This window comes from Platichthys flesus, chromosome 2, assembly GCF_949316205.1.
Source record: "Platichthys flesus chromosome 2, fPlaFle2.1, whole genome shotgun sequence".
Taxonomy (NCBI): Eukaryota; Metazoa; Chordata; class Actinopteri; order Pleuronectiformes; family Pleuronectidae; genus Platichthys; species Platichthys flesus.
In genome coordinates, this window is record NC_084946.1 from 21898742 (window position 1) to 21926287 (window position 27546).

Below are 27546 nucleotides of genomic sequence, written 5' to 3' on the forward strand. Positions count from 1 at the left end.
ACCTCTATGTCATTTTTACGGTGGTCCCATTGAAGGACAGATCGTAAGAGATGGATGTTTATTGCCCATTCAGATGAACTGATGCAAGGGATATGAGCAGCATTGTGAAAACATTGTTATTTATTTTATACTAATGTAATGCATCATATTGAGGCAAAACTTCACAGTTGGTGGTTAGATCTTAAAAACGATGTGCCACGGTGCCATGCTAGCTGCAGATTGGTGCTGCACTCTTCCTAATTTAGATCCATCCCCTCTGGTGTTTGGTGGATGAAAGAGGAGCATGTCATCTGCCTCGCTCCTTAACTCCTCTTGCTGAATGTACTGTATTCCGGCGACTCACAGAACCGGCCCTGGGCTAAATGTGACTGGAATCAGTGAGTTGTGTACCCAACGCAGAGCAAACCTTTGGGAGCGAGACAGCGCACCGAGCCCGGGAAATGCATCAATAGATTCTGATGTGGAAAATCCCGAGGGGTAAAGTGAAATTATATTACTACTGCACAGCAAACCAGCCAGCGCCTGATGCCACTGCTGCTGGGCCAATAAGGGGAATGTCTCTTTTAAACCGAGGAGGACCATGTGCTAGACTGGGCGACAAATATAGAAAATAAAAGAGAGGGCAACTCGATACAGCTTTATTTAACCTCCACAGAGGGAATGTCATATATTCATATCCCAACAGTGGCCCAGAAATCACACATTACATATGTATGGTCAGGTTGTGAGTGTTTGGACAAAGTGGAATGAACAGATTTGTTTCCAAAAATGTTCACTAGGTTGAATAAATGGTTTTTCAGTTCTTTATTGTTCTGCCTCAAAGTCAAAGAAATGGATTTTTATTTAATAGTTCGTTCTATTAAAAGACCTTTTATTTATTTATCAGAATGTCGACTGTGGAGTGAAAGTCTACCTTTCTCTCTCTCTCTCTCTATCTCTCTCTCTCTCTCCCTCTCCCCCTCTCCCTCCCGACGTAATATCACTCTCTGTGTCACTCGCTTTCTCTTTGGAAAGCCACTTCTCAGGCTTGAGTGCAGCTTGATCCAGCATGGAGGAGTTGTAATGCTGTGCAGGCCGGCCGAGCCATGCCTTCATTCTGCCCCTATATATTATTCATTTTAATACAGCTGAGCCATAAAATGGTGTATGGGCAGAGGTGCGGTGTGCCACAATCTCTTCCATCCGGCGTGTCTGAGGAGATGAAATAGAGTGTGCCGCACTTGTGCCTCCGTAATACAGTGCTTAGCGGAAGTTGATATTCAAAGTGAGGGGGGGGGGGGAATGTAGTTATCGCTTAAGTGCGAACCACTAATGCAACCTCTCCACCGGCCTCACTCACTTGTTCCTCTCTTCCCGCCCTGTCTCTGTCTCTCTCCTCCCTCCCTCCATCCCTCCATCCTTAGGGCTCATCACGACGGCGGTGGCAGATCTGGATCGCGAGACGCAGGACCGGTATGAGCTGGTCGTCAAGGCAACGGACATGGCCGGACAAATGGGCGGACTCTCCGGCTCCACCACGGTGACCATCGTGATCACAGATGTTAATGACAACCCGCCGCGCTTCCCGCAGAGTGAGTGGGTCCAACACGTTTTGCTTTCTCTCAGACGGAGGGAGCGAGACAGGCGGGGGGGGGGGGCGAGAGAGAAAGAGATTTGATGGTGCAGAGAAAAGAGCGAGAGTTGGAAAAAAATATCGAGAAAAGCGAAAGCCAGGACATGGAAACATGACAAAAGACACACATTATAATTTGCGACCTGCAGGCCGCCGACACCAGTAAGCGATGGCAGCTCTCAGTGGCTGGACAGAATGGTCTGCATGTAGTCGGGGAAAGTCACCTAACTTAAATTTATGGGCCAGTCAGACCCGCCGCGCAGAGCAGTGTAGCAGTCCATCAACTGCGGGGGGGAACTGATGCTTGCTCTTTTTATGCGAGACTCAAGAAAGGATTGAATCACTGTTGCTGATTGTTCCCTCGTTGTAATGTTAAGGATTTATGATGGTCAGGTGCTTTCCGGTCCTAATGGCGCTCATGTGGCTCTCAGTGCACACGGGGCCCAACAGGTAGGACTGAATCATCGCATTCAAAATACAGTCGGCCTCACATCACCACGATGAACTGGAGCCTTCTTTACGTAAGCAGCAAGTGGCTTTTTCATTTCTGACTCACAGCACCACATAATAAAAGTAAGGGCACTTTGTTTTCTTTCAACCTTTTTAAAGTAAACTATTTAAGCCACATAATCATGTTAGTAGCTGAATAATCATTTATTTTTTTCTTGCTTTTCATTATAACTGTTTATTTTGTCTACCTTTTTTCACGAGTCAAACTGTTAGTTTGTGTTACAGCGGGAGGAACAGCGACTGACAGTGTGGTTGATTGTGTTCGATATGTTTCCTCACCGTTATCTTATTCCTGTATAAATCCCTTTTTCATCTGAGTAAATCATATTTACCCAGTCAGAGGGATAAACCCGGCAGGATTATAGCATCTCCACTGAATGCTTCTGGGGATAGATACACTTTGGAAGGCAGAGTCATAAATAGGATGCAAAAAGAAGATGGCACTCTGTATATGTAAAGAGTTCTTTTTCACATAATATGCCTCTGGGGGAGACTAAAGTTTTACCGTATCGTCTTACTCTTTCTCCTTTTTATTTTCTCCATGATGAACTCGAGCAGACGTTTACCCCCGGCCCTTTTATGTCAATTGAAATGTGACTTCACATTCAGGATCTAGGATAAGTAAACGCTATGTTCGTGCTCGTGCACACCACATGGCTTCAATTTAACACATGCATTTCATAATCCCAATACAATAAAAAATTACAATTTGAAATTGAATCTGAATCGAATTGACATTTAATTGATTTAAATGTTTTACGTTTTATAATCATATTAATCAAATTACATTTTAACAAGAGTGTACTGTTATTAAATGCAATGTGTCAGTGAGACATAAGGCTGGTGTCGTGGGTTAGAGCACAACACGACAAAACGGGATATACGATATCTTTAGATTGTAGAAAAGCGTCGAAATGATAATGTGAGTCTGTGAATGTCTGTATGTGTAAATGTAATGATCCGACTCTCAGCAGTTTCCTGGAGTCGTCCTCCTTTTTTCCCATTACCTGTCCTCTTCTCTCTTTATGTCTTTATTTCTCTGTCCCGATCTCATTCCCTTCCTCATCCCACGTTTCTGTTTCTAGTCCCTATCAATCTCCTCTACCAATATCCTCGCCTCCCGTTCTCCCTTTTTCTACCTACGGCCAAGCATCTGTCTTTCTTCCTCCTCCCTCCACTGGTGTTTTTCCTACTTTTCTCCATGTAACCTATGTCTCTCATTCTTCTTCTGCTGTGCTGTTTTTCTGCACATAAACATACACAGTGTCCCCCCCCCCCCCCCACCTCATTCTGCTGTGGCTTCGGCAAATCTAACTGTTATTGATTCGTTTTTTCTCTGTCCATATGCCTCTGTCCTCCACACACCAGAGATGTACCAGTTTTCTGTGTCGGAGGGGGCGGCTCTGGGGACACCGGTTGGACGCATCATAGCCACGGACGCGGACATGGGAGATAACACAGACATGAGCTACCTGATCATAGAGGGAGGTGATCTCTTCAAGGTCACCACTGATGTGGAGACCCAGGAAGCTGTTGTCTCCATCAAGAAGGTAGAGTCCATTTACAGGTCTTTGTTTTTAGCACCACGGAGGCAAAGTCATACCAATGGACACCAACAGAATGTTGACAAAATAAATAAGACTTAGAAGAGCACATAGCTTTTCTAATGCACAAAGTTACCCTTAGATACTGCATGTTCATTTAGACATAGTTCTAAAACTGTTGAAGATTGGAATCCACGTGATCTTGGCTTTGAACTTTGCTATGAAACAACATTTAAATCTATTGGTTCTCCAGATCTTTTATTTGGATCAATAACAAATTGCACACACTCCTACAGATCAGTCACCTTAATATGCCTGATCAAAATCCATGAATGGAAAATTGACAACCATCGCCCGGGACTGCACCAAAAGTGATTGGACTCTGTACGGGCCACATCAAGTTTTATGGAAACTTGTTAAGTAGGCTCTGTGTAAATCTGCTGACAAACAAACAAACTAATCACCCAACAAACAAACAGGGTTGAAAATGTGAGGACAAAAACTCCTATTGCAAATTCATTCATAACTCCACGCAAACATGATGCTAGATGATTTTTCTGTTGTTTTATTTCAGCACTACATGCAATTACAGCTTAACATAAAAGGAGAATGAAGAAATGGCTACTTTGTGCTAGAAAATGGCCTCCAACAAATCAGCCACTATACCATTACCATCGGTTCTAGCCACATTTCATTTTACATTTCCATTGTGTGTAAAAAAAATAATAATTTGTTCAGTTTTCTACAAATGCTAATCTTAACCATCACAGCCAACAGCAGTGATGACTTTTGCTGCTGCTTCTGTCATCATGATAACTTGAGGCGAACCATCATCTTGATCATGGGATGTTTGTTCTCACTGGAATCTGTACTGCATCACTTATATTCTTTAGTATTATTGTAGTTATACCCTCTGGCCATCCGTCCTATCTTCCAGCAACTGGACTTTGAGAGCAAGCGCACACACAATGTGGTGGTGGAGGCGGTAAACAAGCACGTTGACCCCCGCTTCGTGGACCTGGGCACCTTCCGGGACCAGACCATCGTGCGGGTCAGTGTGTCGGACATCGATGAGCCGCCCATCTTTCAGCCTGCAGAGGGCACTATCATGGAGGTGCAGGAGGATGCCAAAGTAGGCGCACTGGTCGGCGTCGTCACTGCCAGAGATCCGGATGTGAAGGATACACCCGTCAGGTAAGAGGAAGGATGTGAAAAAGTATCTAATTGGTCGACTGTCACATTGAATCAGACTCAGGGCAGTTAACATTAAATTGATGTATACTGTGCATGCTGATAACACCGGACAATGTTAAGATTATGACCCACATTGGAATTTAAACCACTACCATTCAAATTGTAATAGATAAAGACTCAATGACCCCTCAGTACTGACTTTGTACTTCTAATTCAAATTGATGTAAAATAGACAAAAACAATAATTAGATAATTTCAGTACTAATCTGCTTTTTACACCAGCAGCTAACCTGATAAAACTAAATATCAGCCAAAACACTGGTGATAGTTATAAACCGATTTGTAATGAATTCTTGAAACAATAGCTTGGTGCAGTGAAAGCCCAAGAGAACAGAGACCAGTGGGACTGGCACAATGAATGCAGCCGTGCAGTACGTCTCTTTTTTTCTCTCAGATCACTGTGTGTGATAAAAACAGTATCATCTGATAATCTTCTGTACCAAGGTCTGCGGTTTATACGTCTCCAGAAGAGCAATTGCGGTGTGAGAGGGGAATACAGATAAGGCCCGAGACGGCCTATCTGACGGAGTACACGCCGACACACGCAGGGCCTGTGCAAATTACCTTGATTAAAAATGCATGAGGCTCAGAGATCCAGGTGTAATAAAGCACAACACAGTGGCAGCGCTGTTGTTCATCTAAGTCTTGGCAGCCCAGAGCTGGAAGTGTGTGCGATACGTGCGGCCGCATATATGACTGAGAGTGTGTGTGTGTGTGCGTTTGAGTGTGTGAACGTGTGAGGGAGGGGAAGCGAGGGAGGCTGAGCGGCTGGCGAGGAGCCACCTACAGAGCGAAATTAGCAAGCTCATGACTTCTGACAATACATAGCACTTTAAAGTCCACATAATTAGCCCCCTGCAGGGTAAGGCTATTGTGTGAGATATGTGTAATGATACGTAGTGTGTGCGTTATGGATCTGATCTCCAATGTCACTTTGTACGACAGCTCAAGCAAACTGAAAACAGATCTTGTCATGAAATAAACACCAAACCTGACAGAAGACAAGGATTCAACCGAGCTTTCATTTGGAAGCACTTGACAAAATGTGCTGTTGAATACACAACAGGAGGTTATTGTCAGTTTTAAAGAATACACAGTCAATTCTGTTTTGCCTTCATTATGTCAATGTGGCAAAATCATGTGTGAAGCAGCCAAGTTTGTGGGTCTGCGCCACAGATGGAAGTGGTTTGATTCTGACGGTGGGAGATTTTTTGTGTTAACCAGAGAAAGAACTAGAGAAAGACTGAAACCACGGGGATGATGCCAACCTCCACTCCCAGTCTATAAAACCTGACATGTACTGTACTGGAAAGCGATGGTTTATTTTTGTCCTTTATTTATTATTTATTGTGGCTGTTGTCTTAATCCAATATCTAGGAAAGAAGGAGAGCTGGCACAAGAGGCTGTACAGAACAATTTTAGGTTTGGTGCAGGGAAGATACATTTTCTTTGCAGCTAATATATTGAAAGAAAGTTTCAGTGGCAGGTGTAAATATGAACCAGTCAAATCCAGTAACTGCCCTAAATGGTAACATGTAAAACCCCGACACAGAGCTTTTATTTGGTTATGAAACGATGAGATTTGAATATTGCTGCCTCTTTATGAGCTGCAACAGCAATTGAGACAATCAAGGCTTCTTTTTCTATAAACTGTTCTTAATGTCTGTGGTTGGGACGTATAACCTGGGAGGCAAGATCAACCATTTTCGTCAGTCAGGCTGAAAAAGTCAATAAATAGGACGAGTTTCCATAGACGCGCCTAAATCAACAAAAACTAAAAGTTTATTGTGGGAGCTTTAATTTGATTGAGTAAATTATTACACCACGTTACATGGTGGATGCATGTGTGTCTGTGTGGAGGTGTGTCACCTCACGTCAGGGTCTTAGACACAGCACGGGTTGTTGGATCCTTTGATTCTCATGCAAACAGGCAGAAATTTGTTTCAAACCCAGATTATCTTCAGGGCAGTTCATCCAAATCTAGTCACTGAACGACATATAAACAGAACAAAAGGTAATTCATAAACAGACTGAATTATTTAGATTCATAAATAAATAAAAACCCAAATGTAAACACAAATATATGAAGAAACCAGCCATGTAGTGCTTTCTATAACCCACCAGTTAATCATATGGTTCACCTAACGTTACCTTTTATATCTATATCATGTGACCAGTAGTCTCATGAGACCGGAGGAGCGCCGGCTGGCGAGTTTGTCAGAGAGGCTGATGATGCCCGTGGTCTTTTTTTTTTTATCTCTTTACAGTCATGTGTGCATGAATAAGCCAGCTGCGCGTGTGATGAGGAACTAAGAACAAAGAAACCTCTCAGCAGATTTTTGTTGACTCACCAATCTTTTGAGAGCACCGAGTACCCAATAGAAGGAATGCTGCTTTTGTGGGTTACTCTCTAAAGTACACAATGAAAATTTAATGTTTGTTTTCCTACTCTGAATAGGCAAAGAAAGAGTCAGTATGCAGCTACTTGCAGTTAAGGGACTCTGCGCTAATAAGTCACAGAACCTGTGACAAGTCTCCTTTAAATGCCTCTAAAACATAATTACTTTAGCCAGGTCCCTTCTGTATAGGTTGTTGGTCTTTAGTGCAGCCCCTAGTTGAATTAGTTACAGTCCTTGCAAAGCCAAAATGAAAAAAAGAAACTCAATTTACGTCAAAATTGAAATTCCTCTACACTCCCTCACCTGCCTGTCACTTAATATTTCGCCCTCTCTCAACATCTATAGTATGTCTCACTTTTTCTTGTCTGTTGTAATAGGTTCTCCATCGATCGGACCACAGACCAGGAGATGATCTTCCATATTGATCCGGACTCGGGGGCCCTCACACTGGGCAAGATTCTGGACAGGGAGACGGCAGGCTGGCACAATATCACTGTGAAGGCTGTGGAAGCAGGTGAGTCGCCCCCCCCCCCCCCCCCCCCCCCCCCCCCCGTTTCAAATTGAGCTCATCACGCTGGTTTCCACATCTTGACACTGCCGAGAATGAGTGTGCGCTAAATTATCCTAGTGCGACATTTTTTTTTGCTCAATGGAATTTCTGTTAGTAGCTGTAAATATGTTGGTTCTTCAATTTGATTAAATCTGAAGGAAATGTGTCTCAAAGTTCTGTTTTGAAATGTTCACTGTACGCGACAAGTCAAAACAAACCCTCACAGAAACACATAATTGTGATTACACTAATATAAAAGGGATAGAATTAACAAATAGTTGATTTTTATTTTGATTATGTACAATAACTGTTAATGTATCAGGTATTTGCCAACAAACACAACAAGCAAACCTCGATAATGACGAATGAAATTGTTCAAATTGAAACTACTTGCCTTTGTTTGAACTCTTTACAGCGTTCAAAACAACAAAGTTAAAATGGCTCTGCCGACTGACGCACTATGTCACTGGGGATGATAAGATGTGGCAGACAAACCTAAACTGATCTTTAGCCACTGAAGCTTTTGGCACATTTTCCAGCAGCGGAGTGTTGTGGCTTTTAGCATTGACTAAGACAGAGACTAGGGATGTAACGCTAATTATAGAAAAAGGTCTTTTGTCGGTAGCTGCAACTGAGACCAAGATACAGGAAGAGTCATGGGGTGAAATCTGATTAAACTAACTAAGGAGAAGGTTCATTGTAAAATATTCTGTATTGCAGTGAAATGTAATCAGGATATAGATTTTTCAGGATGTACTTGTGGTTGTTTGTCTGTGAACCAACCATTGAAAAAACTTCCAACTATATATATGCAGATCTTTTACTTGATCTGAAAGTGAAGATGATTTTTTGTTCTTCAGATTGAGTCATCTTTTCTTGAATCTCCATCTATCAACACGCAAGATAGCTCGTCTGTGGAAAATCTGATCACTGAGCCAGTTTTTATTTATTCTGTCAACCCATCACGGCCATTATGGTCTTGAGTAGTAGTCGTCAATGCTCCTGATTCGTCATTTCTCCGATACCAGGTTGGGAAATACCATCCGAATACAATTTTATCACCAATCTTGTAAAAGTGGGTGAGCAGACAAACACATAACTGAGAATGAATGACGAGCTTACAGAACTTATATATTTTCTATCTCTTTGGCTTCTGTTGTCACAGCAAAGAACACGGAGAATGTAATAACTTGGGGAAACTGGTGGGGGGGGGGAAGTTATTACAATATCATTAGAAGTAAACTTGAGAAGGGAGGAGGCCTATTGCACACTTTTTCAATCTTACACAGATGAAGTGGGTCTGGGATTGCAGTGAAAGCATGGGAGATTGCATTCTGCATCTAACTGGTAGCCACCATCGCACACGAGACGGAAGCAGAAAAACAGAGCACATAAACAAAGCCGATTTTAAAATGTCTTCATATTTGTTTCCCTCTCATAAAGCCACAGACTGTGATTACTGCAATAATCAATATGGCCTAAACTGAATAGTAAGCAGTCTCACCCAACACAAACATCAAGACAAAATTAGACTTTCGGAGTCTTTCTCTTTTTTTTTTTTTTCCTTCAAGCTGTAATTCCCAGAGCAATTCGGGCGCTTTTGTGCTCGCCGTCTTTGTGCTTGGCATGATGTCATAGGCACATTTTAATGTTAATTGAACATTTAAAGCGTCCCTACTCCCCCCCCCCCCCTCCCCCCTTCCAATATCAGACATAAACACATGCCTGGACTTGACAGATAAAGCCTCTCACATTGCCTTCCAGTTAAAGCATCCGCACTGACAGAGTCCGTGGTCAGCACCGTCAGGATTCCCATCCGCGGTGGTTCTTTATCACCTGGTAGCTCCCGGAGTCCCGAGAGCTGCAGATGCACAGACAGGAGGCGGAGATAGAAAAGAAAAGGAGGAAAAAAGGGCCGAGAGAGAGGTGGGAGCGGGGGTGCGGTTAGGATGCATATTGTGAAGAAGCTTGCTGGACTATTTTGAGAAAGAACCTCATTTTCTCCACAATGGTTTGGATATTATTTATTTATTTTGTCGGGTCTCTGTGCTCATTACGGCTGGAGAGCCACAAGGTCAACTTGTCTGAGCACATTGTGAAAACCCAGAGTTTTGCAGCACAAACCTTAATCATTCCCCGAGTCCATTACCGACCTCTGAACTGCTGCGTTGCCGCAGCGCATCAGCAGCGGACAAGTGACAACAGCTTCCCCGACAGCTCTTCATGTCGGCGCCCTGGGATTAACCGCAGACACAAAACTGCAAGAAACACACAACACGTTCTGCCCGTGTGTTTGTGGGCTCCGCGAGGATGATACACGCACATGCACACACAGCGCGTTTTCAAATTCAAGTAGTATTCGTCTCCTTTCCAGAGAACACATAAGCTCCATAGTACAGGAGAAGTATTTAACTGCCCCCTCACTAGCCAGGGTACTCGTACTTCCTGACAGGCTTCTCCATAGAAACATATCAGGGTAAGTCGGAGTGACACATAATTTTCGAGAACTGATAGCAAGTATGATATCACCTTTTTTTTACCCAGACAGGTGTGGGTGGGGGGGGGGGGGGGGCGGGGGACGCATCACCCTGAGGGCAAAAAGATACCGAAGAAGTTCGAAAAGTCCTTATCTCTTGCAATGTTGTTAGGGACGACATTTTCCACAGAATACGTTTTCTATGACAAACAAATGCACACCAAAGAGCAGATGAAGAAAGGCCAGACCCGTTTGTGGAGTAAGGGATGTGTCGTGTTAGGCTAGAAGTCAAAATGGGAGGACAGTTGCCAACAAAATCTAGCTCAGAGGATGCAATTATTATTTTTTCTCAAATCCTGCACCACAGAGGGTCCACAGTGCTCTGCTCAGAAGGATAATTTAGATGCAAGCGCAGTTCAAATGTCAATGAGGCCAGGGAAACATAATAATGTGTAATCAAGGAGCAGAGTTTGTGACCTGGCTGACATTTTTCTGTTTTCCTGAATCTCTCACCAGTGAACATTGAGCTCTACTGCGTGTTTGTAGAAGTAGAAATCCCATTCGCCTACTGAATAGAGATTTGGATTATGGTTACAACAGTGCAACTATCCAAGGTAGACTAACCACAAGCAGCGACATTGTGAAACAGTCTCATATTCTCCTGTAGAAGCCACGAGACTGAAAGAAAAATGTGTCAAGGAGAAGAACTGCACTACCCACAATCCTCATGTGTCGAGCCAATGTCTCTGACAAATAGAATTGCGGTTACAATTGTTTAAAAGAGTCAGGTCATTTCCCTCCAGCAGAGCCAGGAGACCTGTAGAATCTATACCACGGCTCACTGATGACATCATGGTGTCCCAATACCTGAATACTCACTTCCTGTTGGGCTTTCCTTTAATTTGTACAAGACACAAACTGTTGCAACGCAATATTACTACCCAATAGTATTTCAGAAGAGGCTTGGAAAGGCCTCATATGTAGCGTTACCTTTGCCCTTATTTCAGTGTTCTAATATGTTTTGTTCCAAATCAACATTTTATTGTCACGATTTGTCTAGTTGCTGGTCGGCCGTCTTCCAGGCCTCAAACTATCTTTCTTAGGATCTTCTGAAACAACAAAAGAGAAAAATAAACAGGATATTTTCTTCCGTGAACCAGAGCCATTCTAAAAAGTGAGCGGCCACTGTTGGGCTCCGTTGGCTCTAGTTGTGGAGCAGGAGGAGATCCTGAACACTGATGTGTTTTCCTACACTCGGAGAGTTTATAACTAATCAGTCAAATAGCAGTCGTTCATCGTGTTTGGTACTAAGTGCTGGTGGGAAATTCCTGGCACTTAAATTGTTAAGTTGTTGTATTGGTCCCAAATTATTGTGTAAATGGATCCTCAGACACACTCAACTGTCATCAGGGTTATTTCAACTTTTTTTGTGTGTGTTTTTTATTGATGTTTTTTATAGATTCGTAGCCTCCGCTGGGATAGATATAAAGTCTACTTTTTGGTTGCTTGCTTCATTACCTGTTCATTGATGATTCAAACCCGACTCGGTGAATTTTAATGAAACACAAACTCGACAAATCCACCACCATATTCATAATAACACCGGTTACCCTCAATACTCATTTGACAGATTGTGCGTTGCTCCAATGTGTCGGCACTTAAAGATTCTCCCTGGCAGGTTAAGAGGATATCTATTGGCTAACGGGGGAGACAAAGACTTACTTAAATCTTAAGAAATAACATCTCTTGATTACATTGATGATAGGAGTGAATCAAACTTCCCCTTGACATAATTGAAAGTGGTTCTAATTCCTCACTCGAATAGTTTCCAAAAACACTAGAGAACTAAAAAAAAAGAAGAGGCAGCGAAGAATGAAGAAACGTTTTTGAGGAGCTCAGATTAATTTGGAGTTTTTCTCAGAGAACTCCTCCACAGGCAGTCGGCCATGTCGTCCTCCAGTTAGCAAAGAAGTGGAGTCAGCAGGAATTCGAAACAGAGTCTGATTCTAGAGGTTTGGGAAATGTAGTCACGGGAAAAGTGTCACCGTGACACATTTCTCAGTTTTCAAACAAAGTGCGTTGTTAATATCCTCTCTGAAGAGGGCGGCTCTGACGGCTTCAAACACGCTTTACGGGAGTGGAGTTGACAAGAAACAGACTCTTCTTACGAGATGCCATTACAGTGAACAAAACGCATTCTCACTCGTGACTTATCGAGACTGTGTGGACATCATAGAGGAGCAGATAGATTAATGCAGTTTACAGACCTGCACTGGACTCAAGAATTTAGTTTTATCTAGTGAGCCCATGTGTGGATGTAACAGGATAATTTCTGGAGAGTTCCCAATGAGTGTGTTGGGGTTGTTGATCATGTTTCTAACACACAACGGACATGAAACTGAAAAAAAGAAGAATATAAATATCTCAGGATGAAAGAAGAAGGCTGTACACACAGAGGACACTGGTTAAGCTGTTGGAGAATGTTAAACGTGATGTCCAATCCTCACCTAAATGCTCTTAAATGTAAAAGGAATATCTGAAAATGGCGTAAGAGTCTCGTCGCCAGAATCATCAAAACTTGCCACTTTTGTACCTGAACTGTCCCTGAAGCTAATGCAGAAGGTTTCTGTTTAAGGATTACAGCCACTAAAGAAATGACACAAAACTAAATCATGTCACACAGTGAAGTCTATATCACACAATTTCACAACTTTATATGCATTCGGATGAGGTCGAATGTGAATTAATAAATAAGTGTGCATAATTTCTCTGCAAAAGTGTTATCACAGAGCAAACATCACCTATCTGCCCTGATGGCTTTGTCAAGATTGTTGTTTGCATCAGTTTTGTCCTACAAGGTTGTTGCTTTTTTTGTCATGGAAATAAATGTAAAGCAGCTGACACAGAGAATCTGTTTTGAAGCGTATTTCGATTATATAATCCTTGGTTTATCAGATAAGCTTGTTCAATCTTTATAGTGGTGAATATTATTTTTTGTTACATGTGCTGGCTGACTATTGTCATGAAAATGAGTGGCTCTCATTGTGCATGGAAGCCGGGGGACTGAGCTCTTTTCTCCTCTGTTACCTTGTTTGAGGGCAGCAACAGATAAGAGCATAAATCAGCAGCAGCTCCTTTGAGCTTTTGTGGACATTTTTTGTCTTGGATAAAAGGGTAATTGTTGAAATGTATCAAGTTTATTCTTTCATAAAGCACGCACCATATAATTTGCCCAATTTCCAGAATGTTACATTAACAACTCAGAGTGAAAACACTTGAAACTCTCTGTGCTGGTCGTTTACAGCCTCTTGCTTCTTAAACACACAAAGTACAATGAAAGTCATTTTGTTCAGACGCTGGTAAATCTGTGTAATTTTGGAACAATATGCAGTTGAAGACAAACGGGCGTAACACTTCGGAGCCCCTGCGACTTCATGGCTGGGCCTCCAGCTCAGGAAGGAGGCCCGAAGCAGACACTGTTGACTACAGCTGTGTTTCCATTCCCCCCCCTCCTGCCAAAAGTGACATTTTATACCAAACTCTTTCCTCCAGCGAAAGAGGATGAGCCGTTCGGTCACAAGCAGCATGACACCCCTGACAAAAACCGACCCACACGCGGATGCATGCAAAGACATGCGTGCACGCTCTCGCAGCCGCTCTCTCTCTGTGTCTTCCCTGAAGTTGTGTCAGTGTAATTCAGTGCCTGGAAGATCTACTCTAGTCATTCTGAAGGATTTGCAACAGCTGGTGTGCGCCTCACAGATGCCGAGCGTGCCAATAATCTGTTGAAATCCTTTTTATTCTCCTTCTCTATCTGAAGACAGATTTAGAACAGCGCCACTTGGTCCAGATGATTGAACCTGTCTCACTGAATAACTCCTTTTTTTCCCCATGGAGAGAGTTTTTCAATGGGGTAGGAAGGGCGGGTGGGTGGGAGGGGGGGAGGGGGAGCATCCTCACATTGTTTCATCTGTTTTCAATTCGGGGAATTGAAATGTAGAAATGTGCAGCATTCTCGTGATTGCTGGTTCTCATTCTGGCACAGCGGGGACGGCGGCATAATGTGAAGACGGAATTAGAAGAAGAAGAAGAAGAAGAGAGATATCTGGCTGCTGTGAAGCTCTCTGTACATTTATGTTCTTGCTGCTCCAGCAAAAAAGCAGTCAATTAAAACCCAGCATTGATGTGAGGATTATGCTATTAGTTGAGACCGGTATTCTCATTAGCGGCTGTGCCACTGCTGGACGGAGCTGTGTGGTGGGCGAGGGAGAGAGAGCTCGTCTGCCACAGTCTGATGATCATCGCTTTGAATTGCTCTCTCTGGTAAACCTCGACTTGTTCTTCTCTCCCGCCTGTGGCCCACCTCTGTCAGCTGTCGACATCTGCCGTCAGTTCTGCTCATAAAGGGAAGAAAATCATAGAAATGGTGCCTTATGGGCATGAATGAGTGTGCAGGGGGAAGTCAATCAATTCAAGCCAACTCATCACCTCCTCGGGTCTTGAGATCTACGTTATAGGATAGAAATATAAAAAAAGAAAAATGCTGTGAGGACAAATAGGAGGAAAAGTAATTATTGATACACATTTGTGACATTGGTGAGCTAAATAATTCAGAACTCATGAGGGACCAGTCTCCAGGACCAATGTAAAGTATCAGCTGGGAGTTTAGTGACTTCTTACAATGATGCAGGTGATTTTCTGAAGGTTGCTGGTTTATTTAAAATTAGCTTATTGGCAAACCAGAAGTATTCAACTGTTCAAACAAGTAATTATTTGTGTATTTCAACAATGAACTTTTTCTTTTCCCAATGTTAACTGTAATATATGTTTCTCTAAACTTTCCAAGTAGCTGTATTGCAGTTGCCTACATGTATTCATTCCTTTGTGACTGGGACAGCCCACATCCAGTCTGTTTTTTGTTGACTTGTATTAATTTGTTGTTTGGGCATTTAGCTCAGACGCACCGTGGTTATTTGGGCTTTGAACTTTTCGGTTCAGATGAAATATTGTAGCGTCCCTCAGTCACAGGCGTCAACCACATTCGCCGACTCTTCTTTAAGCCAATGCCAAAACACCAGATCCTGCCTGGTTACTGTGTGAACTCCGTGCTACCATCCAGCTGCAGGGTAACATCTGCTCACGAACCAGCAGGGACACTAACAACTGTCCTCTATTCTGCCCATCACAGTTATGCTGACTCACACAATTCACTGTCATAGGGTCGCTGAGACAACTGACAGGGTTGTACCACGTTTTACTGACGTCCTAGGGGACTCTGTAACTTCAATAACAGTTTAATTAGAACGTGACACATTGACACTAGAACCCGACATTGATCATTTTACCCAGTCCGTTAAAGTTTGTTTACAAAGGTCTGTCGATTCAATAGATTCAAGGCTTTTCCACAATTCGTTAAGAATTGCAAATTCTAACCTGGCGTCCCTTAACATCCAGATTGTTTAATAGGTAGTGGCCGTGTGTCAGTCGATGTGACGGTGCTCATTCTGAAGAGTGATTTAACTTACCTGTCCGCTATGTTTACATAATTACAACAATTTCCATCCTTCAGTGGGAGTTCTCTTTAACTGCGAGGATTTAAGTGTGTTTTTTTCCCCTCGTCGGTGGGTGTTGGCGAGCGGCTGCATGTTGCTGCCTCTTCTGTAGGGTGCCACTCCGATGTGTAAACTGGGTGGTGACAGATGCGGGTACTCATTTATTCATAAGCTGTGTACTCTAATTAACCAGGATATCCAGACCAACACTTGAAGCCACCACATCACACATTGAACACTGTGATAATGCTCTCTCTCTCTCTCTCTCTCTCTCTTTTCTATCCCTCTCTCTACATCACATTGGTGCAGACACATAGAAAGATACACTCGGGGCCTCGGGCTCCCGTCTGCTCTGTACATAGTGTTTTATGAATAAAATGGAAAGTAAGTCAGACATTATCACACGATTAAGAATGGCGGATTAAGATTCAAGAAGTCGAGCTAAGTTAAAGTGGTTTTCTCATTGTACTAATTATATAATCTTCTCTTCCACTCCCACGTTTACATTCTGGCACATTAAGGAAATGTCTTGAGAGTGCATCGCGGTGTTATTCCTCCTGTTTTATCCGTTTAGAAGCGGCTGCGAGACGTCAAATTACAGCACTGCCTTTGCAATTTTGTTCAAAAGCTGTTTTTTGTGATTATCACCCTGCTGAGGTGTGCCTCTTGCTCCCCGACTATTAAACAGTCCTACACTGTAGTGTCATTATCAGCTTGTGAGAACCCGGAGACAGAAATGGATTCCTCGCTGCCATTTCCACGTCGCCCACTGCTGCCAGAAAGTGTTATTCAGGAAATTGGCGCAATTTTGAGGAGACATTACATTAAAACCCGTCAGCGGCGTCTGTGTCCTCGTGGAAAAAATGGCATCCATCAGCGGTTCGCCCCTCACTCATAAGGAAGGCAGAGGATGGCGCCTCTAACGCCTCGTGTAAGCCCCCGGCCGCTAATGGCTAAACCAGCAGGTCAGCGGCAGGCGAGCAGCAGCTGCCGTGCACGTCCACACCTGATCTGTCCGGCTCTCGGGCTGCTGGGCGGTCATTTGCATCTTGGCAGAGCTCGAAGCTTATTACTCGATCCCTGTGGTTACGTACATACAGTTAATCTGCAGAAAATTGGCTCGAAATTTAAAAAATCCACATGAGGCGGTCGTGTGTGTAAATAACGAATGAAGCACGGCTCGTTTTTTAAGCCTGTGTAGAGAGTGGTACAGATTGAAGTAAATATATATATATATATATCTGTTGAGTGTGTACAGGCTGTGACTTCAGAACCCTCAGTCATTTCAGTTGTCGAGCACTAGTGTACAAGTGTCGTACCCCTACTTTATCTAACCACTATACTCCAGATAAACTACACTCTGATTTTTTTCAGTCCACCTTGTCAGAAACTCACTGGTTTTGAAGCACAAAATCCAGTCTTGGAAGGGATTCCTTAACAAACACTGTGCATCTGCCACAGTTCGTCACACTTAATTGAATTAAAGACAAATTGTAAGTGTTTTTTTTATTGTGTCCCTCCTGCAGATAACCACACCATGGCCTCCCACTCGGCAGTGAGCATTCGGATCCTGGACGTCAACGACAATCCTCCCGAGCTGGCCACACCATACGAGGCCTCGATATGTGAGGACGCCAAACCGGGACAGGTAAGGTTTTCTATGTGATATATACATCTATGAAGTCAAACTTGAAATTACCTGTTGAGCAACAAGGTAAAGATAAACGCGGTGATCAAGTTCCTGTGGTTGCCCAGTTTTTCATGATACAATAGTCAGGGCACTTGAAATCACTGTTGTACCAGAGGACACATTAAGATGTTACACAACATGTTTTTTGGACATAATGAAAAAATGACCGACTGGTTATGATGCTGAAAAACAGATATTACTTCTGTTTCAAAGGCCAGTAACGAAAACAGCACACAGCCTACACTGCACTGAGCACAGCACATTTAGAAATATATATATATATATAAAAAAACAATGCTTATTATGGATATGAAGAGAGCTGAAATCTATTCGATAATTTTGTATTTGAGTTGTAAACATTAATCACAGCAGTAGATTAACACGCAGTTAATGCACGTTACACGTTAAATCATTATCACAAACAAGGCATTTGAGGAGATCATTTGCAAATCTATTTACACATTGTTTGAGTATCCATACATTAAAAAGTTCGCGGAGAGTAATGTAAATATATTTGATGGTTTTATTGTGCCTCCATTTGAAAGAGTAAAATTACTGTTAATAAAAGCAATAGTCAGGTTACCTAAAGTACATCACAGTTCTTGCTCGCTATAATCACTTCTCCTGATCATACTGGGCATACAAATATCTCCTAATGCCCCTCACACCCAGATATAAAGGAAGGGAGGTTTATATGATAAATCAACATCAACAATGTGATCCTATATATTCTATAAAAATAATGAATCTTCAGTGAGTCACTCAATCAAGGAGCAAACTTCAATCTGACGTCTGTTGTCACTGGAAATGTTATTTAGAAACGGTTGAGATCAATGATAATAAGAAACTGGGCTCAGTGTCCTTTCTCCTGTGACCACTTGTGACTTAGACTGACGAGTCCCAGTTAGCAGTGTGTGTCCATTCCTTTCTTTAGATGAGTGGCACTTATTGATTTACTTATAACCTGCATGGATATATTACAAGTTGAATGACGTCGACTGTTCAGTTTCTTTTTTTCTTCTGCATTATTTTTCATAAGATCGACTTCACCCTGCGACACATTCATCATTAAGAATCATGAGAGTACAACTAAATACCCTGGAAGAGGTGAATCTATAATATCACACACATGGAAGGACTGAGGAGTAAAGTACTCAACGTAAGCAGGGTTATTATGTGCTAAACTACAATTTTGTTTTTTGAAACTCAATTTTACATTTGAATGGAGGCAGCGTTTTCTTCTCTGGATGCCATTTCACTGTCAAATGCATCTTTGTCTCTGCATTTCTGAGTCAGAGAAATGAAGTTCCATTTCAGGTGGTTTAGTACCTTTTCAACAATGGAACACAAAAATCACTCTTTTTCTTTACAATATCTCCCGATAAATACAGTCTAATCTGCACATATATTGACACGTCCATCTCAATATCTTCTTATACAATATACTACATTATACAAATACAGTTTTACATAATGGTGCCACCATCCTCTGCCACTGTCAATAACATGTCAATACAAGCAATATTCTTGTAGTGAAAGGCTTATAATATGCGCATATTTTGTATTTTTATATCTATTCATTTTTATTCCAATGCCTTTTTTTACAATTTGCATTCATTTGTCGATCTCATTCTGCTGTAGCATGTGGATCAATAAAGTCTCATGTTATATTATCTTATCTTATCAAAAAGTCAATCCGCAACAGAGTGTCGTGGATTCAATTAATTAATCAACATTAAATCGTCCATCAATAGTCCGCACCAAATAAACAATGGGCATTATACGTTTAATCAATTTCAGGACAAAAGATCACCATTAAAAATGAGCAAAGTCATTAGGGTGTTTTATTCTTCTTACATATTCAGCCGGCCCTGAGCGAAGTTAGACGCTATTATCATGTGCAAAGCAAAGGAATAATTAGAAAAAGTGAGGCTTTAAAGTGAGGGCCTCCATGCTGGAAGCTGCATTTACATGTGTAACGAGCCCCCCCCCCCCCCCCCCCCCCCTTCCAGACTCTTAACCACTTATTGCCCCCCTGTGCCTCTCCAACGCCGCCCACCGGTGCCACTCTCCAACATTGACTGGTCTTATCTCTCTCACTTCATTCGCTCTCCCATCTGCAGGAGCTCACATTAACCTTCAGCTCCTAATCACACGCAGATGATTAGTCTCCCAGCAGAAAGATCACTGCTGACTCGCGGCAATGTAACAGAACGGTTTTTTTTTTCTCAACGCTCTCATTAGCCGTGAAATATTTCAGACTTCAGTTAGAAACCAAAGGAAGACATTTCAAAGTTCCTGCATGGCAATATAAGAGTTTTGCTGTCTGTGTGTCTGTCTCCATCCTTCCCTGTGTTCTGTTTTCATGAGCGGGGGGGGGGGGGGGGTCAACAAGAGAAAAGAACATCTGTACATAATCGGTTCATTTTCATTCTTTCTCTTTCTCTCTCGACTGCTCTTGAACTTTGGAGCTCGAGTCTCGTCTCTTCTCTATCGACTCTCCTTTGTTTGTATGTTGTTGGTCGGAGGGCTGTCTGGGACGCCTGCTGAGATTGAATGAAAAAGGGTTAGCCCCGGGTCAAAGGCTTTCCAACGCTCACTTTCAGCCTGGAGGGGTAACCACTGGGAGGGCATGAAGGGAAACAGATTTCTCCTCCATGTTGTTTTCAGAATAACATCTTTAAAACGGGTTTCGACTTGTTGCTTTCAGTTGCTGCTTCTTTACCTTTGAAAACTGTGAGTGTGAGTTGTGTAGAAAATGTTTTGAATCGGAGGATTCAGTGCGTCGAGCTGGTATTTGTAGCATTTCTCCACTGATTAACAGGAAAGGGCTTTTCATGAGACCTTGGCCTTCCACGTGCATCAATTGACTAATGATAGATAGATAGATAGATAGATAGATAGATTACTTTATTCATCCCCGAAGGGAAATTAAGTCGTCATAGCAGCCGGTACATTTGAATACAATAAAATACAATACAATACAATAAAATATAAAATATAAAATATTGCAGTAGAAAGAATAAGAACAGAAACACAAGATAAATAGGTAGATAAGGTGCAGTGGCAGATGATGGTAATAGTACTGATGATATGATGGTAAATGTTATTGTTAGACAGTATATAAAAAATAGTACAGTATATATAGTATATAATGTATATTTATATATGATAGCAATTATACCAATATAATAGCAGTTTATAGTAATAATAGCAGCAACAGTATATATAATAATAATAATACTTTACTTGTACATGATATATGTTATTCTCCATTGCAGAGAGAGTAATATTACATTTAAACACTGACAACTTTAGCCGCACTGGACCAAAAAATTGCTTTGCAATCAGAAGAAAGTGTAACGCCGCTGAATTGCTCCCTGTCAATACCTGAGATCTTTATTCACAATACAAAAGGTGCTGTCACTCAGCACTCGTCTAATACCCCAGGTCTCCTGAGGGGTAATTGAGTTGCCTGGCTACTGCCCAATCAGAGCAATTTGGCCACATCAGATATTCAACCGAGCGTTTGGCTTGTTTCTTTGTCTTGAAATCAGAAGCACACAATTATTTTCGGAACGACACGTGTTGGAGGAGGGTGACAGAAAGTAGACGATATCCCACAGTCATTAGGAATCAATGTCATTGATACATCAACAGAGAGATTTGAATATTTTCTACAGCACAAAGTTGATCTGTAGCTTTAGTCATACACACACACACACACACACACACACACACACACACACACACCAGCAAGCACATCCTTCATATGTTTACTATGAAAGTAATATAAAGTTATTTGCAGAGGATATTTTTTTGAAGAGAAACTGTTTTTAGGTTTCTCATGAGACCGATCCTGAGCTACAGGCTTATCACACGTTACTTGTTTATAACCAACAATATATTTGTTTGGTTACAATGAACAGTGCAATTTGTAAAAGCATCAGACAGTGAAAAACAATCTGAAATCAGGGTAAAGCAGAAGATGATGCCAACGTCAGATCACAGTGAAAGAATATCTTCAACGAACAAATACTGGTGCAACCAATTATTGTTTTTTATATGTTTAAACTATTCCTTTTCACGAGCGGAATGGAACTGGAAATAGTCTAAAAGCAGCGAAGACTAAACTGAAATGATCTGTTAGATTACAATATAAAGGCAGAAGTCAAAAGCAGTGGGATCTGTTGATGCAGAGGAACGTTGCCTGACATGTTAAAGCACTTTGATGTCTTCTGCTTCCCAGGATGCACTTATTTATTCAGTCAAATAAGCAGCCAAAGGAGCAAACCAGAGGCACGAGCATCGGCCAACAGATGTTTGCTTGTTAAATGAGCTTCAATTTTGTTTCAATTTAGTCTCACCAGAATGTTTTTCATCAATTTGGAAACTTGGATACAGGGCAAAGGCTCTCGGAAATAGGTATAATTAAGTCCATTTTGCTTTCCCCTGCAATAGACGTCAAGCAGTGGTGGGCCTGCCCTCCTTTGCGTGTGTGTCTGTGTGTGTGTGTGCACTTTGCTCACTTTATCTTTATGTTGTTGAACGGAAATCTGAAGTGGGAAAATTGTTATTGCTGCTATTTTAAGTTTCACATCTATTTATCTGTCTATCTATCTATCTATCTATCTATCTATCTATCTATCTATCTATCTATCTATCTATCTATCTATCTATCTATCTATCTATCTATCTATCTATCTATCTATCCATCCATCTATCATGTATCTATCAATCCATGAATGTGTAATCTATCTATCCATCCATCCATCTATCTAGCCGTCTAAAATACAGATACATTATGCATTTGCTTTCCCTGCTCAGATCATATCATGAACACAGCCGTGCGTCGCTGTTCTCGCAGTCGCTACAATGAAACGAAGACATGTATACACACACCCACACACATGCTGCTCACGCGTAGCCTCCACTGACACGCTCTTAATATGTCAGATCAACCCCCGGTTTACGGAGCTAATGAGGAGCGCTCCATTGTCTCCGGTTGTGCGCCGTGTTATCACCCAGTCTCTTTTATGGAGTGTCAGCCTCCCTGGCTCGGGTCGGGCTTTCCGTGGAACCACAGAGAAAATCAGATTAACCTAAGCCTTTTAACCGCGGTTGGGTTTGATCGCATTTGAGAGTTGGCAACACAACCTTATTTTGTTTGTGTTTGGAGGGAGAATGCAAGTGGAGGGAGGGGGGGGAGGGTTGGCTGAGAAGTAAATAAGAAAAAATGGCTAAGCAGCTTTTCGCCTGAGGACACAGTTCAAGGCAGGGCCATGACACAAAGTGTTAAATAGCTTGTCACCTTCTATCCACGGGGCCGGGGTGTTATGCAGGTCCATGTCCTGATGGAAAGAGATAGCAAAAGAAGTAGCTTTACAGTAAGCAGGAATAAGGGGGAATGGAAGGCATGATTAATCCATTTCTAGCACATCACTTTCTGGTTCTTCTGCACAGTAAATATGTCTCTATTTACCTATTGGATGTGAAGTTTTTTTCTTTTTATTGCATTGCATGTCCTTGAGCTGGGGCTGGCACCCCGCTGTCTGTAATAATAATGTTTTTTCAAGCGAGCGATGTTGTTTCTTTTTCCTCTCCCTCTGTGAATGCCGCATTTTTTTGTTTTGCCGCCAGTTACAGTTTCATGCCTTTATCCTGCTTTAAAGACCCCAAAACTAAATAGGGCAACACAGCTATTGCATTGTGGTGTTTTGTGTCAGAAGAGACACACTTCTAGTAAATTGTCAGGAAGCAACAATGACATGTTGTGAGAGCTTTAGAGAACACTGATGGGTGCAAAAACTTGTTGAGAAAAAGTGTTATTTTTCCTCAGAAGTTTTTGTTTTGGCAAATTCCAATGTAGTCGTGACTTCCCATTAGAGATTGAATTGAACTCTTTTAATGTTTATAAGTTAGAAAAGTATTTTCAATTGTTTTCTTGTTCGAGACTAATTCTTCAGTTCGGAAGCTTCACAACAGCTGTTTCGTATAGCTTGGTCTTCAGGAGCAAATTATTCTCTCAGTATATAGAGACTGTATTAGTTCATTTTGATATCAATAGAGTTGAATAAAATATTATGCATGCGATGATAAATAATACATTCCAAAACTAGTTATGAACATATTTCACTCCATGATGCTTCAGCAGATATTTGTTGTTTCTTTAACTGTATTTAGGATTTGACTGGAAGCGAGTTCTTGTCTCATTAGCAGCGAATGTGAAAAAACAGGACATAGAGGGATGTCCTAGTGGGTTCTGCCCTCGGCCTCAAACTCTCTGTTTCTCTCTCTCCCTCCCTCCCTCCCTCCCTCCCTCCTTACACACACACACACACACACACACACACACACACTTTAACTTCTATTCCCATTTATATTCATACAAATTATGTTCTGCTGTTTCGGTTAATTGCAAGTTACTCTGGATAATGGTGGTATGTAAATCCATAGAATGCAAATGTAAATCATTTTCCTCATATTATCTCATTGCCTGTAAATTTATATAAACAAAGCCAGCCGTGGAGGAAAAATAATTGCCGTGGTGATCGCTATGCTGAATATTCCTAATTTCTTTTTTTTACATAATTTATTTTGTGCCTCAATTAATTTTTTGCTAGAAGGATAGGAATGCAGTAGAGAGATATGGGGGGGGGTGGGGGTGCTGCAAGCGTCTTGGTTCGAGCTTTGGGGTCAGCACTCAGAACATGCTGTCTGAACCGTAGCCTCTACCTGGGGCACCAATTTCTTTTAAAGATTTTAAGATATGATGCAGTTTAACTATCTCAGCCATGTCTAGTATCAGACCAAAAAATAGATATCTTGGCTTTGTGATGTTATTCTTATTAATCTTCACAAGCTGTAAATCCATCTCGACCATCTTGCATCCACGTCCACAATCTGCTGCGCCGCGCCGAACGACACGTGAACACAATCTGCGCCTCTCAGGCCGTCCCTCGCCCACCTCATGGTATTTATCTGACTAGATGCGAAGGGACAGATATCCTATTGTTGCCATGTGTGTAGGAGAAAAAAAAAGGCAGGGTAGGAAGCCAAATACTAAGTATGGCCCGGGGGTACCGCAGGCCTGTCAGCTCTGCCTCGCTGTCTCACAGCCGGCTGAGTGGGTCACTGCGACAGATCACCTCGGTTCGGCCACGGCACCGCCAGCCTCCAGACCCCTGGGAGAGTCGGTTTGAAACTGTTAAGCCCATCTGAAACACACACTCTCCCTTCACACACACACACACACGCGCACACACAGGAGCCCAACACTTACTCACTCCATGCACATCAGAGAAATGTGGTGCAAAAAGAGAAAACACAACGGAAGTGAATGGAAGATAAACCCCAGACAGACGTATGGTGTTTTGACAGAGAAGACATCGTGAGTCGTTTATTCTACTCTACCTGATGCCTTTCCCCGTCAGTCGTTTAATTATTAACGTTGTATTGACCGAAGCATCAGACCAGACAGGCGGGGTATGTTCAGTATCCATCAGTAGTCTTTGTCATCCCAATGTTTACAGCAGAGCGGTCTAGGTGCTTTCAATGTCTGACACGTGTCCTGTTCTGCAGTTCTTCTGGTGCTTCGGTGGCTCTCTGCTGGTGCAAAGCCCTCAAGCTTAATTAATGTTTGTCGGGCGAAATCAAAAATGTCCCCAGGATGGATTTCCTGCTCCTAATTATAAAATTATGATTAAAAACAAGTCTGGTGGTTGAGTATCGGTAAATAAAATGTTCTTGTCAAGGTTGAGAAAACATTGCTTGTTGCTTTTCAGTTAAATGACTCCAAACTCTTTTGGCACACTACGAACACCCGGCTGCTTGTGATTTATATTATATGGGTTTTAACCAATCACCATTTCTCTCATTTTCCTGGAGAGCACGTTTTTATTGGAAGGACGAGAAGATGGCGACTCATTGTAAAGTTACTCTAGTGTGGATTTGTCTCAGACTTTCAGTGTGAATGATGGCTGCTATCACCACCAACAGATTACAGACAATATATGAAATAGACACTTTAATGTAAAACTTGTGTCGATCCAATAAACATCCAGCTCGACGACCTAAGCACACACAAGTTTAATTTAATATATATCCTCCACAGAGGCGGTGGTCTAGTGGTAGAAACTTGGACTATGGGCAGAAGGTCTCTCGTTCGTCTCTGGTTCGACTCCACGGAGAGACAACAAAAGATTAACCTGGATTGATCTGTCCAAAAATCCAAGAGTCTCCCTACCCTGTCTAGTGCCCCTGAGCAAGGCACCTTACTCGCCCAACATCTGCTCCCCGGGCACCGTACATGGTCGCTCACTGCTCTGTGTGTCCTGCACCAGATGGGTCAAAAGCAGAAGTTAAAGTTTCCTACCTGCATGAGTGTGCCTGTGCATGTCTGTGCATGTGTTTGGGACTAATAAATGCATTTTATCTTAATCTTAATCTTATTTACAAATTAGAGAATCTCTGCAGCTAATGTGAACATCAGGATGATCATTGGAAATAAACATGTTGGTGTTTAATTTGACTCTACCCCTATAATAATAGTACCAGCCATGCAAGTTGAATCCAGTTCAGAGAAATCAATACTTCTCCACATGGGGTGTCCGCTTTGAAATAACTTCAGATGTGACTTTTGCTCGGCTTTGTGAAGCTGTTGTGTATTTTTCTTATTTATTCATGACTTCAGATTTCTGCGGGGAACGAGGAAGCTGTCTCCCTCTCGCGACCTTGACCTTGCCGGCTCCTCGAGCACGGATGGGCTGTACTTTTGGGAGCGTTCCCCCCCCCCCCCCCCCCACACACACACACACACACCCCTCTTAGATGCAAGAGATTTAAGGGGGTCAGGAAAGGCGACTGCTTGATAGAAATCTAATTAGGTGATTGTGCTACAGGGAGCTTCGCTCCATAGCTGCTCAATAAACTCCCACACGCTCGCTCTCCTCCTCTCCCATCCCCCCCTCTCTCTCTCTCTCTCTCTCCCACAGCAGTTTGTGCTCACTTCAAGTCGTGGCCGCCTGAGAGTCCCCCCCCGCTGAGGGCACAGTCGCAGAACGCGGATCACGGCTCACTTATTACATCTTCACTGCTGTTCATATTGCTTCAAAGAAATGGGCTGATAATAGAGCTTTTGCTTATGGCTTCGTCTCTTTGCTCGTTATTCTCTCACCTTCAGACATAAACCTGAGAGGGAGAGAGTGATGAGAGGATAAGAGACCAGGCCTGGGTTCGGTGTACAGCTCACATGTTCCACGGATCACTCAGGACTGAGCATTCCTCTGCTTCCTGCTCAGTGGGTCTGCGCTTATGGCTGATGCAGTGGAAAATGGCTGAGTAGAACAAAGGACTTGTACATGTCTCGGAATTAAAAGGTTGTTAGCCCCATTAAGACACATCTAGAGAAACCACTTCACAATGCAGACCCATTGTTAATGATGAGTACTGTCCTGTGTGAATTAATAGATATACTGATAAATAGATAGACAGACAGACAGACAGACAGACAAACAGACAGATAGATATAACTTGTATTTATCCACACATCTGGGAAAGTCACTTCATACATTTATATTCATACATTATAATACATTTAAACACATTTATTGCATGGCAGTTGTCTCCTATGCAGACGTGTCGCAAAAGCCCCAAAAGAATGTAAAAGTAATCTAGGGTTAAGAGGTTAACTGTAAAAACAATAATAAAATAAAACTAATCCCTGACCTGGTAAAACCTTTTCCTTATCGACTATAAATTCACCTTTAACATTAAATTGCATTGCAGTAAAGCAGTCCTCCTGGTGTACAATGAGTAATATGAGGTACACACAGTAGTGTGGCAGGTTCGGACTCCTCATTACAGGTTATACTCTGATCCAATGCAAAAAAGTAGCACGTTGAACCCGAACTATGATGAGCAGACCCCACACCGACCACATCCTTTGACCCCAATTGCAC

General features: G+C 42.3%; 1 protein-coding gene across 1 annotated transcript in view; it reads left to right on the forward strand.

Annotated features, from left to right (window-relative positions):
* LOC133969518 (cadherin-22-like) overlaps nucleotides 1-27546 on the forward strand; it is a 66119-nt gene that overhangs the window by 24077 nt on the left and 14496 nt on the right. The window contains exons 4-8 of the mRNA XM_062406055.1: nucleotides 1404-1571; nucleotides 3491-3672; nucleotides 4604-4860; nucleotides 7697-7833; nucleotides 17424-17545. Of these exons, the coding sequence (XP_062262039.1) occupies nucleotides 1404-1571; nucleotides 3491-3672; nucleotides 4604-4860; nucleotides 7697-7833; nucleotides 17424-17545 (866 nt within the window). The remainder of the gene's footprint in view (nucleotides 1-1403; nucleotides 1572-3490; nucleotides 3673-4603; nucleotides 4861-7696; nucleotides 7834-17423; nucleotides 17546-27546) is intronic.